This window comes from Sinohyriopsis cumingii, chromosome 1 (genome assembly GCF_028554795.1).
Source record: "Sinohyriopsis cumingii isolate HCF-2022 chromosome 1, ASM2855479v2, whole genome shotgun sequence".
Classification (NCBI taxonomy): domain Eukaryota; kingdom Metazoa; phylum Mollusca; class Bivalvia; order Unionida; family Unionidae; genus Sinohyriopsis; species Sinohyriopsis cumingii.
Genome location: NC_142961.1, coordinates 56,815,631 through 56,831,181, shown reverse-complemented (window position 1 = coordinate 56,831,181; position 15,551 = coordinate 56,815,631). Strand labels below are relative to the sequence as shown.

The 15,551-nt window shown below is 36.7% G+C and overlaps 1 protein-coding gene across 1 annotated transcript in view; it reads right to left on the bottom strand.

The window, feature by feature from the left end:
• The window catches only part of LOC149806914 (uncharacterized), a 73,127-nt gene that overhangs the window by 27,372 nt on the left and 30,204 nt on the right, over positions 1-15,551 (bottom strand). The window contains exons 6-8 of the mRNA XM_089932281.1: positions 13,270-13,437; positions 12,838-12,977; positions 1,605-2,010 (exon numbers count right to left, since the gene is read on the bottom strand). Of these exons, the coding sequence (XP_089788407.1) occupies positions 1,605-2,010; positions 12,838-12,977; positions 13,270-13,437 (714 nt within the window). The remainder of the gene's footprint in view (positions 1-1,604; positions 2,011-12,837; positions 12,978-13,269; positions 13,438-15,551) is intronic.

The following is a 15,551-nucleotide window of genomic DNA, read 5'->3' as shown; positions in this document are numbered from 1 at the left end:
GTAAGTTTATTGAGAACTGCTGTGCCAAATTTCAGCTGAATTAAATGAATACAAGTAAAATAATAACAATTTTATTGCAAGTAGCCCCCTCTATAAAAATCTGCAATCCAATTGCTGTCAGCTAGTCTCAGGGATACAGGCACTGGAAAGGCTAACACTGCTCTAGGTGATCTCTGCAAGTATGCTGCAGGGGACTGCCTAGCTGTTTGGCTCAGGGGTTAATGTGTCAACTGTAGAAAATGACACAAATATTTCTAGCTCTGCAACATTATTATTAAGATGACTAAGAGACTGAATTAATTGACTGAACTCACAACCATTTGAATTACATTTAATTAGTTTTTATTCCTTGTTATGCTTTGTATGTAAAGTGTATGCATATTTTCTGCCAAACCATTGATACCGGCATCGAGATCTTTGATGTTATATTTTCTTTCTGTTGGGGTGACAATGCTAATAAGCTTATGCTTTCCACTAAATCCCCCAAATCATATACTTTGTAATTGCATTTGACAAAGTTTATCAAACATGGCACAGTATCTCAAAGTTTTTTCACTGTTTTCCCATGAGCTATTTGAATGCAATTTGTACACAAAGTTTAAATAAAACTGTCAATTGTAGAATAGTGTGATTTGCCCATAAGTTTGACACTTATACATGCTTTATATAATTACTTACCTTTTGGATCATGGGACAATTCGAAATAAACCTTAATAAAGACATAAATAGTTTAAATGCGTGTCAATGTGTTTTAGTGCAATCCACAGAAAGTGAGATAATTGTGTCAAACATTTATGAAGGATGACTAGACAGACTGATACGACAAATGGTAGACACCTGATGACTAGGTCAGAAGCATACACATACTAATGATTAACATTAGATGTATAATGACTTGCAGTACTTACTGTAGTTAGCCTCAACCCTTCTTGTGCAAGAGGGTTGATAGTCAACCTCAACCTCTCTTGTGCAGGAGGGTTGATAGTCAACCTCAAACCTTCTTGTCCAGGATAAAGCCTAAAAGCTGAGACATGCATAAAGATATCAAAATTCCACTAAGAAGATGAGACCTCAAAACAGTACCAATTAAAATAACATATAAATTACTCTACTGTTGAGATTAAAATGATCATAAACCCATTGAATGAGTTTGATATTAGTTTGGGCAATGTAGTCTGGTGGTTGGCACTCAGAACTATGCTTTGGGTGGTCCTAATCAGAATTTATTCACCCATGGGCACTGCTGCTGTACTTGTAAAGTGAATATTTATATATTTTATATATATATCTGCATATCATTCCTGTAATTTTTTGGAATATGTGAGACATGTATCAACATTCACATTTTCCATATAACAAGATGAATAAAGTTACTTGCCTGGTCTGAATGAGGAAAATTTATTTCATCTTGTAACATCATGAAGGCAGGAGATAAAAATGTTATGAGATTCTGTTCCAACCAATCACAAGTGACTTTACTTTGGAAAGATTGTTCCTGATTGGCTGATAATGGAAACGTACATATATACAGGTGATGTACCAAACAGCAGTCTGAGTACTCTTACCATGGGATATGCTATCAACTGGAAATTTCTGCCAATTACCTATGCTGCCATTTGTTGCTTGGCTCCCTGTCATGATGGATTCTGAGCTGCCATTTGTTACTAGGGTCGTTGCCTGGATGAATGCTGAGCTGCCATTTGTTGCTAGGGTCCTTGGCTGGATGGATGTTGAGGTGCTATTTGTTGCTATGGTCTTTGGCTGGATGGATGTTGAGGTGCTATTTGTTACTAGGGTCCTTGGCTGGATGGATGTTGAGGTGCTATTTGTTGCTAGGGTCCTTGGCTGGATGGATGTTGAGGTGCTATTTGTTGCTATGGTCCTTGGCTGGGTGGATGTTGAGGTGCCATTTGTTGCTAGGGTCCTTGGCTGGATGGATATTGAGGTACCATTTGTTGCTAGGGTCCTAGCCTGGATGGATATTGAGCTGCCATTGATTGGCTGTTGCTGCTGAAGAATACAGGACATGGAAATTAAAGTCTGGCATAATGGTACTGTAAAGTCACTTATTTGTGACATATCAAATTAGGTTAGATCCACTGATTGATGCAAACCACAAATTAAAAGTTGCAGGCCACAAATTGAGGCACCAAAATGAATGTCTCATTTTTCTTATATAAAACAAATTCATGAAAAATGATACCCACAAAATTTAATAAATATATGGCAAATGTTTTTCTCTTTGCTTACCATAATTTTCCGTTACAAACCCATACTTCATAATTAGCTCTTTTGTACTTTTTAATATCTTTATTTGGCACATATATATTCAAGAAACTTGTTTTTATAAAAAAAAAACATCTCCACATTTTTTTAAAGTTGTGATGTTTGGTTCACATGATTTACCATAGGATGATGGGTTTGATGCCCACATAGGCAAACTTCAAAATGAATTTATATCCTTGTTTTCAGGATCATCCAATACCAATGAACCCTGGCAATAATTCAGATGCACAATGCATTTCCAAATTTAATTGTCACTATGAAAGCAACTTCAAATAAGGACAATCATAATGACCATCTTGAATGGAATTTTTCTAGATCTTGTTTTCATATATAATTATGTTTTCAATTTTCATTTAAATATTCCAATTTTTTTTCCAATATTTCATTTTATTACTTAGGCTACATGACATCCTCTTTAACAAACAAAGTTTATTTCACTGCGGTATGAGAATCACCACGTGACAATGAAGTAACATGTATGTGCATGCTTCCATGGCCGAAAAGTAGCATGTATTACTGTGTGGTGAGCAGTTATCACTCATCGGTACACACACAATTTTTCCCATTGGTACTGGGCCATTAGTCCCATCAGACCTTTCCCACCGCCATCGGTCAGTATGTAATCATAAATTGTTGGAATGCAAAAGATGCAGAAGATTGAAAGGCAGTGGAGATTAAATCAAAATCATGCAAAATCTGTGTAAAGTATTTTACATCTTTGTTGTCATTGTCATATTAGGCAATGTAAGCATTATATGCATCCCTTAGAAACTTGACAAACTAAATTGGATTTGACGAATATGCAAATATTTCCCGGTTCCATATTTGTTCTATCCAAGTAATGATCCTCACGAGCATACAAGAGTTTATTGTGGGAGGGGGACTACACTCTTTCTCTGAAACTGTGATGTACATTTACCTGGTTATATAAGGTACTAAACCATCAGCTGCTGGTCTAAGCCAGCCTCTCTGCAAACCAAGTAGCCACATGACATCTTTGATGACAAATGAGGCTGAGATATACACAACAGTGTCTACATTCACTGTGTGTCTCTGTGGTTAGAAGTTCATAGGTCCTGTACACATTTTGGCAGCGGTTCTTTTGAGTGCTTGTGGCAGTTGATAAACTTGCTGGTAACTTCTACCCATATTTACAAAAATAATTTAGTTGTAAAATCAAATGATTTATATAAAGCATACTATTTTACATACGAGCTGTTAATTAGAGAAATAAGCAATTTTTACACAGATAAAAATTTACTTGCCCTAGACAAGACCTTAAAAAAATTTACTTGCCCTAGACAAGACCTTAAGCAAAAATTTCATTGGTCTGACCAAGTTCACACGACAACTTTTGTTCTTGACATTTTAGCCCTTGACAAAATGTTTACTAGCCCAACCACATAGTCCTTCAAGTGACTGTCATATCAGTTCAAATTACTCTTATATAGCCAATTTTACCCTTGTATTCCCTCAATTTTCAGAAATTTCCACTCTAAAAATACAAATATTTGTACTTATAATAGGTCAAACCAGAATGTTATCAACAATTACAAAAGTTTTAGTAGTCTCTAGCAGCCACTATAGACATTATTAATTATTCTATTTTAATAAACCTGTGTGTGTGTGATTTGGATTTTTAATGTAGCAAATTTAACAATTTTTCAGTCATATCGCTACGATGTCTGCAGTGTAACAGTTTATAGTGATGTCTAGCACTGGGGCATCATGCCACAGACATGTAGCATGATGTCCCACCCAGTCACATTATCCTGACACCATGCCGACCAGTCCTAACACTAACCTCTTAATGCTGAGCACCAAGCGAGGCTCACTGCTGTTAGTACCACTTTTGTAGTCTTTGGTATGACTCGGCCAGGAATTTAACCCACGACCTCCTGCATCCGAGACGGATGCTCTAACCACTAGGCCACCGGAGCGGTCAAATAAATCTGTTCTCTTATGTCAGCACATTATATTTTACTTGGTGTCAGCTGTAGTGTAAGGGGTCATCCATTTAGTACGTATGCAAAAATCTGGCAAAGCTTGACCCCTCCCCCCCTTCTTGTACACAGGCATACTTTTCCCCCCAACTGCGTACGTATGCTTGATGCACCCCCACCCCCCGAATTCTATAGAATGGCCTATATTTAATCCATACAGAAATGACCAAGATTAATAATATTAACATGTTTAATAAAACATAGTACACCGACACTGAATGTCTGGCTGCATCAAAGAAATAAACCGCATAACTTTAAAAATTAAAATTAAAAACGCAGACTGATCCCAGTAAAACAGGTTACGTATTAGACAAATTATTATCAAGGTTTCATGCCCCGCCACCCCATTTTCTATGCATACATACATTATCAGTAGACACCCTCTCCATACACAAGCGTATGTATTTGGGTTAAGCCCCCCCTCCCCCTCCATGTGTACATACTAAATGGATGGCCCCTAAACTTAATCACCTCTCATCTGTTAGAGTTTCTAGATCACAACTTAAACAACAATTAACAAACGCATAAAAATTCATCTACTATAAGGTACTATTTAATTTTAAGGGTAGAAGATTTCTTTCGAACAAAAACATTTTCTTTTCTTTTATCTCAAGATAATTAGCTATTTTTTTTCAAAAAGAAATATAATATATATAACATCATGGCATTATGCTATAAATCTGACCCAAATATTTTTTTCAGCTATCTAAGAGCCAGAAATTTGTAAGAAAAATCTCACTTCTCTGCCCCAGAAAATAAATTGTTGGTTCCTAATATAATTGCAGTATACCATGGTACATATCATGGTATGTTCAAAAATACAGCAGTACCCAACTCTAATACACAAACACACATACATATATAATAACCTAGAACTACCACTATCTCACAAATCCAGCCCTCCCAGGCTAAAACATTTTAGCTGAAAAGCTAACAGTTATCTGCCCACCTAGGTTGCACTTAAAGTGATCTCCCCACGATAGTGAGATTGGTATCAAATCCCCTGAAATTGTCAGTTACTAATGGAGAGGAAGGCATGCTCTCTCTATGGATGTAACTGCGGTGAAGCTGGGAGGGTATATGTGTATTATGATTAGGTAAGTATTAACAAAGAAACCTATTTTACTATATATAAATTTTTTTGCTTCTTCTTCAAATATGTTACCCAATCACAATACCTTAGGAGAATAGGTGAGAGGTGGAAGGAGATTCCCTGGAGAGACCACCTTCAGTCCCCTAAGGTATGTAAGACAGTTTCTCAACAACCCGACTGGAAAAAGATGCGATATGTCATCGAGCAGCCTCAAAAGGGAACAATTTCTATCATGAAATCCAGTGGTAGTGCTGAATCTGCATCTTTATCAAACTATCAAACAACCCTGAAAAGTAACCTTTTGCACCATGGGTAAAGGTTCCTCCAGATCAAACTGAAGTTTTTAAGATGAAAAGATCTCAAAATAAAAACTGGAGAAGTGTACTCAGATCTCCATCCCATGGCATGGATAATAACAGATGACAGTCTCACACATATGTTATGCCTGTGGCAACTGTTCTAACTTTGTGAGCCGATATGTGAAACAAATTCACTGGAGTGAGGTTATTCCAATATGTGGAACAGATAGCCCACTTGATTCATGATGAAAAATGTCTGCTTATATATATCATCATTCCCCCATTTTTTGAAGGCAAGATGAGGCATGATCTCCCTCAATGCAATGGCTCAATCTTTCTTAAATACCAGAGATCATACTGAGCTCTGTAGATGACCCTTAGATGAAGTGTCGAAAGCAGACAGGAATTATTATCAACATCTGATTACCCACTAATGGTAGCCTGTTCTTGACAATGAAATCATGGTCTTTATGAGCAAATTACTAATCCATCTTGTCGGAACTGCATGCAGATGGGTTCACCAATACAAAATGTATTTGCCAATTTTACCTGTCTATCTCCAAAGCAGTGGGGTTCTATGAGAGGTTAACTAATTAAGCACTTGAGAGCAGTTCAAATGGTGTCTTGTTTGGCGAAGCTAATACCCATTACAAATTCCACTTATGCAAGAATTCAGTCTCATTGGACAGGTGAAATCCAAAATTAGCTTAAGATTTTACAGGTCGCTGGTTTGTCCAATATCCTCTCTTCCATGATGACACAGTGTGCCATTGATCATGTGCAGTAGGTTTAATTGTTGCTAACTGTTTCTTGTCAAAGAGTCATAGGAAGTTAGCTAATGAGGTATAGATGCCTACATTGGTATAAAGGGGTTTGTGTATTCCATTGCCTTTATACACCTTGAAGGTAGATGTAAAACTCACTTGCAGGATACTCCACCACTATGTGTGAGAACTGGTTGTTCTTAAGGTCATACTTTAATAAGATCCAGACATGCAGGTGTGGTAACTCTGGGCTGGGATGTAACACTAATGCCATTGCAGTTGCTTAAAGCAGATGAGGGAATATCTCAATTCCTGGTGATTCTGTTGTGAGATTGATGAGCTAGAGCCAAGATTTCCAATTTGAGTAGAGTAATCACGATGAGGAGATGCTTTGATCCTTATGATTCCTGAGGGATTGGAGAAGTGTATACATTTAGCCATTCCAATCTACAGAAAGAAGTGTATACATGTAGCCATTCCAATCTACAGAAAGAAGTGTATACATTTAGCCATTCCAATCTACAGAAAGAGCAGCAACTATCTAGGCCTTTTGGATCCGGGCATGGTATGACAAAGGTTGGGATTTTGTCATTCAATCTTGTCAGAAGTACGCATACCATAGGCCAATCCCATGGAGCATCTATTTAGTGAAAAAAGAGGAACCATTGTATTAGTTCATTTTTGCAGGACAATGAATCTGTCAATACATTAGCCAGCCTAGGATACATCAAACTTAGACATGAATTTGTTGTTGAGGACACCACTTAGAAAATAACAAAGAGGATGACAAAAGTCTGGGGACTTGGTTCCACTTTGAAGTTTGAGACAAGTCACCACTGTGGAATTGTCAGACAGAATGAGAACACCATTCCCATGTATCTTCTCCAGTCACCAATAAAAACCTTTCAAAACAGTTGCTATCTCAAGAATTTTGACATGTAAGTAATGATCCTGAGGGGGCCACACGCCTAAGACATCCCAAAATGATAATAGACTTGCAGCATGAGTCCTCTCTGTTTGCAGCCATACTGTTCATGATTGCCGGAGGATGTACTTGCTGAGGTATCACTGATGCGAGTCCAGTGTGGTTCGCCTGCCTTCATGATGCAACCTTATATTATGCAGATTGTGGAAGTTGGTCCAATGGTCAAAGGTTCGGTCTCCATTTGGACCACATAATCATTGTGAAGGGAACTCAAGAAAGTGATCTAGGACTAAGAGGTCTGCATTTAGCAAAATCCATGAGATGAAGGAATTCTCTAGCGGATGGATTGCTCCATATAGGCAAGGAATCTACCACTGCATTACTTCAATTCTCATTCCTGGGGGAAAGAAAGGGTTCAAGGTTGGAGATGTCCTTGTTGACAAGGATACTGAGAATGAGAAAGAGGGTAACACATGAAATTATGTCTTGCTCCAAAATATAACTAGCCTGCTGTTTTGTAGCCTGTTGGTTTTTTGTTGGGGTGAATCACTGAACATCTGGAAGCTGTGTGAGTGGGGACGTGAAGTCACACCTCTTGCAAGGTTCACACTAAGTGTGTAGTCTCCACAATAGACATCATTTGTTGCATTCCATCATGAACCTAGTAACATTAAAAAGCTGATTTAATATTCTTAGGTTGATTATCAGGTGATAGGTGCTGATTTGCAGCTGAAGGAACTCTGGTCAAAGGCTTCGGAGGTGTGCTGGATGATACCAAGTTCTCTTGAAACCACATGTTGAGTCCTCATGTCATCATGGTAAATCTTCCCCATTCAGCAACAAAAGATTGGAGCCTGCTCTCTACCAGGATCTGTGATAAGGGGTGTGTGAATGTATGTCATTTGAGATACGGAGGGTCTCATGGAAATGATGGCAAAAATGGTCGACTTCCCTCTGACTCTTTCCACTTAGTTCGGGAGAACTATGGTTTTCAATGGTTGTAAATTTGGTAGGACTGCTTCCCACTGGCCTGTGTTCTGGGGACCTCCCTGTGACCTTTTGTTGTTTGTTGCCTTGAAATTCCTTTCACAGTAGCTGAGACTGTGATGGATGGAAAGAATGTATCCTTGGTGGCTTGTTGCAAATTCTGTCAACCTGATCAGTAAAGAGGAGATTAGATGATTTAGGTTGCAAGGTTAGCTTGGCCTATGATTGAGTTTTCTATATTGCACACCAGAACTGCACTTATTAATACAGTTATAGCAATGTGAGGGGATGCCATTGTGACCCATGCAGGTATGTACCAAAGGCACCTACCATAAGTGTGTAAATATGGAAAAGTGATAACAATGTAAGTTAGAAAACTTTGTCATTGGCAATAGGAAGAACAGATAAGTTGGAAATTCATAGATCGGGTATACTTCCTTTGAAAGATGAAATTTCTCCAACATATTTTGAGGCAGAAAACTCTCAAAATGCTTGAATGGATTTTGCAAGGTCTTTCTGTCTGTAGACAACATGCTACTCAGCAGGAGTGGAAGTAGAAACTGAAATTTCACAAGATTTGGCACCAATTCCTGTATCAAGGGGAGATTGCTCATTCTAACTGGCACCTAGGTGGGTAGGTAACTTTTAGCTTTTGAGCTAAAAAGTTTTAGCCTGGGAGGGTTGGATTTTTGAGGTTGTAGTAGTTAAATTATTATGATAGGATAATGTATTTGAAGAAGAAAGATGTTAAATAAGGTAATCATATTGGCCATATTGGACATCAGATCATCACCATTTAATTTATGATCGACCGGACATCTTAAGAAGTCGTTCAGTGAAACCCCATCGCTGATATTAGAAAGATGGCCACTGTGGTGGCCATATCAGATGTACAGGCAGAAATATTTTCATTTAGGCCCAAATAGACATCTTTGTTAGTCTTCTGGAGAAAATCACTTGTCAATGTGAATTTAAATACATGAGGAGTTGCAATATAACAAGTTTTTCAAGATGGACATCATATTGGTACCATTTTTTGTTTAGGACCAACTATACATCCGAAGTCTTTTAGTGAAAACAACATGTTGATATGACCATCCGTTCAAGAAGTGATGGCTACTGCGGTGGCGATATTGCACGTCTGAACAACACAATTTTCATTTAGGACCAACTAGACAGTGGGATGAATGTTCTGTAACGTTTCATGGCCAAGCAGTTCAGGAGAAGTAGCTATAGTAAATCTGATGTATGGAATCAGACAATAGGTCATCCCATAAGCTCTTCTGGTCTATGACCAGTACAGCTAAAAGCCTGAGTTAAATTCTGTTTGTTTTGTTGCTGTTTATGCATTGTGCTTAAAATCTGTATTAAAAGCTATTATCATTGTCATTACCAATAAGTCAGATTTTAAATCACGTACTTAGACTAACCATAGAGAGACAGCCAGCATTAAAAGCATTATAAGTTCATGCATCAGTATTTACTTTGATTAGCCACTACAGCTGAGGCCTCATATTAAAAACATGCAGTCGTCTAATTAAGTTCTGTACTTATTCACACACACACACACACACACACACACACACATATATATATATATATATATATATATATATATATATATATATATATATATATATATATATATATATATATATATATATTTATATTTATATATCAGGCAAAAACCATTAACTAAATGCAAAACCTTAACCAAAAAACAGTGAAATATGAAATGTAGGTCATAATGAACTATTCTTGTTGTATGGGTTTGGTACAAGCAGAGATGCATATCTTCAGCAATTCCATGATTTTAGTATGAATACTGCCTGATAAATGAACATCAATTACAAAATTTAGCCCATGTCAATCAACCATAAAACATATGTCATAATAACCTATTTCTGTTGTGAGGCAGTAGTGTTGATCAAGATGCATCCCATTTTCTAGATAGGATAGTATGTTCACAGTATGCTAAACATGTATGTGGTCATGAGGTAAGTACAAAAATCTGGTAAATTGTGACCTTTTTGCACAGGTGTATTACTAATAGATTGTATACAATCTTCTAGTTTGGTGGTTCTAGCATGAATGGTTAAAAGAAAACAAAAGTTCACCAAAATCACTGAAGAATGAACTTTTGCTATGATTCAGGTGGAGTACTACTGATCATGAGGCAATCCTTCACTACATTTCCTTATTCTAGGCATAACGGATACCCAAATGCTATTTTGTCACATTGACCTTCATTTTCGTAGTGGTGTAGTCAGGGTTAGAAGAAACATTAAATTGTAAAGTTTAAGAGCTTTCTTAAAAAATTTCCAAAGTTATAAGAAAAATTTGAGGTTGAAGACAAAATGCCATTACAAGATTACCTCCATGGTGAGCATAACGTTTATTTAAAATCTGATAAAGTATGCTTTGAGTTTGTTTCTAAATAAAATGAAAAATAAAGTGAAAATTAATAAATAATTAAACCACACTTGTCATGAATGGATCAATTATAAAAATCTAGTTATGAGAAAGCAATGTGGAACATGACCAGTGACCATTATTTTTTTATATAAGTCAGCAGTTCAACACTGCCATGAAAAACCACATCTAAAAATCATAGATAAACACCAGTGACCTTTATTAAATCCCTTGCAACCATGGAGGGTCTGCAGGCAAAGTGCATATTGTTCTAAAGAATGAATGACTGCATTACAAGAATCGAAATAAACACACTGACCTTTTTATTTAATCCTTTCTTAACACAACCACTTAGAAGGATTTGTTCTAAAAAAAACGTTTAGACTGGCTAATAGTTTTCTAAAACCTACAGGTCATGCATGTAGCATCATAAACTAGACCATAAACCAGACTAAAGTACATGTCTCTAACTGCCACTGTTGTGCCAGGATCATCTAAATCCCCAATGTCACTAATTATTCCTTCTTCAAGGGAAGCAATCAAAGATGTACACAGTCAATTCAACAATGCGTATTGTTTCTTTATTTTAACCCCAATAAGATCATGATTAGAAACCTTCCTAACACATTAACCCCTGAACGGTTTTGTTGTTTTTGCCTGAAATTCGAGTAGGAAACACATCTTGAAAGCTATTTCTGAATACATCCTAATACATCAACTTCCAGTGATTTTCAAATAACCTAATGCCTAGTTGTGTTAGAAACATTGTTTTCATTGACTATTTGGCTTGTGCATGAGCAGAAGGGTAAAAGTTGGAGTTCTGTTTTTTTTTTTTTGCTTAACGGACCCATTATTTTCATATCAAGACTACTCTTTATTCCAAATGCCCATCTTATCCTACTTTTTGCAAAGGTTCATCAGTCTGTTTGCAGTTCATACTGGTCTGCCTTAGATCTGAGACCAAAAAGTCTAAAATCCAGACACAAAGTTGGATTCTGACCATGGGCGAATTTGGGGTGGAAAAAAATCGGGTCCAAAAAATGATGTTTTTCCCCTGTATTTTGTAGTGCAACTTGAACTTCTAGATTATTTGATATCATTGTAGAACTACATCTGTCTACCTTTCTATAATACTACCCACTTTAGTGTATCACACATGACCCTGATGCTACAGAACTCAGCAGTAGGCTACTACCTCCTGCCACGTAAACTCGTCGGCAGGGGTTAATGTGTTAAATGGTTTCACTGTAGCAGTCAAATATGTTATTTGTCACCGAATCAATCTATAATGTCTGGATTGAATGAGCTTTTAGTCTTTGTCTTTAATAAAATGTTTGTGGTGTTTAATGACTTATCGATGTTACAATTATTAAAACCCAAACATCAAGTCAGGTTTTACAGTATGTATTTGCTTTTATAGGACACTGACGGCAGTTCAATAATTCCTCAATACTTTGTAAAGGTGAGTTTAAAAGGTGTTTTTGAACACTTAGAATGTATTAATTCTTTCATTTTTTTCATCAAGGTAATTTCACCTTTCTTCAGAATGGTAAATCAATTTGAGGTCAAATGATGAACTGTCCACCCATCACATATGCCATGTTACCTTGGGTAAAAAAACAAGGGTGATAACTGCATAATCTTACATTTAGTTGTAATCTGACATATGGAGTCAACCTGGTTACTGTGGAAGGTAAATAATTTCTGTGAAGCTATCAAAAACAAACATTAGCTAAAACATGCCATAGACAACATTTTTAAATAATTTAAAAAAAAGCAAAAAAGTGACCAATAGGTTGTGGAGAAGATACATTAAGGAAGCCAATTTGTCCCCATGGGATCCCCCCAGCATGTCATGAAGAACATTTACTACAAAATTTGTCCAAAAAATGGCTTAATGGTTCTGGAGAAGTAGAAAATATTATGTAGGACATGTAAGATGGGCAAAACTTAATACAAAAGCAGCTTTGGTTTAATGTACCCTTCGGCCCCTCAAGAATATTTTATAGTGATGAAAGAAGGCAAAAAAATATCTTATTTTTCTCACTGAGTTTTTTTTTTAACATACCACAGACCGGGAACACAGGACTTGTGTCACATAGGTGCAGTTTGGGGATCGACGTGCATGCTCCTCCCGTGGGTCATCATCTGGTTCCCAGTTTCGGAAACCAACATCACAAGAGAAACAGGCAACTTGATCAGGTTCTCCTGAGGTATCAGACATATGTAATATTTAATGAGATTTCTCAAAAACTAATCACTCATTCAATACACTGCTCTCTGTTTTGAATTAAATTTATTGACTGTGTCCCAATAATTCTGATGAAAGATCAATATAAAACATACAGTATATACTAAATTATCAAAACATGATTACATTACTTTAGCAATTTGACCAATCTGCAAGAATTCAGAGAACTCCAAAAATTTATACATAATTTGTACAAGGGTCAAGTGGCAACGATTTTGACAATTTCTTGTTTTATTTTATTAGTCTTACTTAAAAAATAAAAGCCAGCAGAAGCAAGTTCCCTGGACGTCTTGGGTACAGAAGATGGCAGTCTTGGAAAGCTGTTGAACCTTTTGATAAATTCAGCATAATCCGGATGTTTCACCGGCCCATGGAGGAAATATTTGTGTCCATATTCATCTGTGGCACACAGCACGGCTTAAAAAATAAACCATATAATTCAAATAAGTGCAAAAAATGCAATGGATGGCTGTTGTTTTAAAAAAAATGACAACTGAAATACAGTATCTAACTTGGAATACTTGCATTTATTTCAGTATTATTATTTGAAATGATCACAGAAACTGCACTTTAGTTTTTTATTCATTTTTGTGGAAACATTGAGAAGAACTTGACAGAAAAATACAAGACTAAATTTAGTAATGGTAAAAGACAGAAGTAACAAAATGAGAGAGTGGCAGTTAAAAAATGAAAATTTATTAATTATCCATTAAGAAATACATTGTCCTGTGACCGTCACCTATAACTTTTTGCCCCACAACCAAATGGGCTCTTATAAATCCATAAATAGGCCAACATGCAAGTTCTGATGGTGATCAGATGCAACCATGCACGTAAGTAATGTACCTCTCCCAAAACTGAAATAAAAAGTTCCCATAATATGGACACCAGATAACATTGAAATGATATTTCTCAATTTCTCAACCATTTATCTCGTCTAGTTTTGTGTCAATTATCATGTAATGTTTTGATAATGTCATAATATTTTAAGACACATTTTGATATTGTCATAATTAAATAATTTGCTTCTTTGCAGTAAGATAGATTCATGATATGATAAAACACAAAAAGAATCTTAATTTACTTTTCTTTCCTCTCTTAAGAACAAATGGATGAGAACAAAAAAATCTAGTTTTTTTGCTGGGACAAGGAAATGCTAGTCATGGACTTACATTATTTTTCAGGTTGCCCATGAAAGCCTTGTGGAAAACATTATGTAATCCTCAACTAAGTTGTGCTGGTGCAAACCCAATAGAGATTCTGTTTCAACCCAACAATATTCATCACATGACTGGTACTAGGGATCATACCATGAGAAAGGTAAGGTCCATGTCATCAAAATAATTAAAAACATACATGATATCAAACTTAAAGTTTCACTGTAAGAATGGGCTAATGGTACATGAGGAAACCTGCCCAATTTTTCTAATACAATGTTTCTTTGATCACATTTACCCAATTATAATACCTTAAGATTACTACTACTACCTTGCAAATCCAGCCCTCTCAGATTAATGTCTTAGCTCAAATGCTAAAAGTTATCTGCTCACCTGGGTGGGAGTTAGAGTAATATCCCCACGACACTGGATTTGGTTCCAAATCCTGTGAAATCATCAGTTATTAGTAGAGTGGAATGCATGCTCTCTATATGGATGTAACTGCAGAGAGGCTGTGAGGGTGTATGTGTATTTTGATTGGGTAATATTGAAGAAATATATTTTATTAGAAGAAAAAAATGGTTTTTCTTCTTCAAATATGTTACCTAATCATAATACCTTAGGAGAATAGATAAGAGGTGATGGGAGATACCCCCCCCCTTACCCTGGAAATACTATCTCTGATCCCCTAAGGTATGTGAGACAGCTTCTAGATAACCCAACTGGAAAATATACTCCATATGTCAGGAATCAGCATCAAAAGGGAAAAATGTCCCTCCCAGAAATTCAGTGTTACTAGTGAAGCCACACCCTTATTAAGCTGTCAAACAACCTGGAAAAGTGACCATTTTGCACCTTGGGTATAGGTCCCATCATAGTGAGTTGAGCCTTTTAGACTGAATTATCTCTGAAATAAAAACTGGAGAAGTGTACTTGGATTTCCATCCCACAGCATGATAATAACAGTTTAAGAACAGTTGCACTCATATGTAATGTTTGTGGCAACTGTCCAAGCTTTGTGAGCTAAGATGCAAAGCAAATTCAGTGGTGTGGGGTTTTTTCCAATATGCAGAACAGATAGCCCACTTTATCCAGGATGAAAGTGTCTGTGCTGATATATCATCCTCCCCCTTTTTTGAGGGCAAGAAGAGGCATTATCTCCCTCAGCACAATGGTTCGGTCTTCCTCAGATACCACTTCTGAGCTCACACTGGGTCCTTAGATGACCTTGAAATGAAGTGTCCAGATAGACATGAATTATTACCAAAGTCTAATTACCCACAAATAGTAGCTTGTTCATGGCAATGAAAGCGGGGGGTGGGTGGGTGGGTGGGGGGTGAGTGATACTGACCAATCTTGTCAGAATTAAGCTCT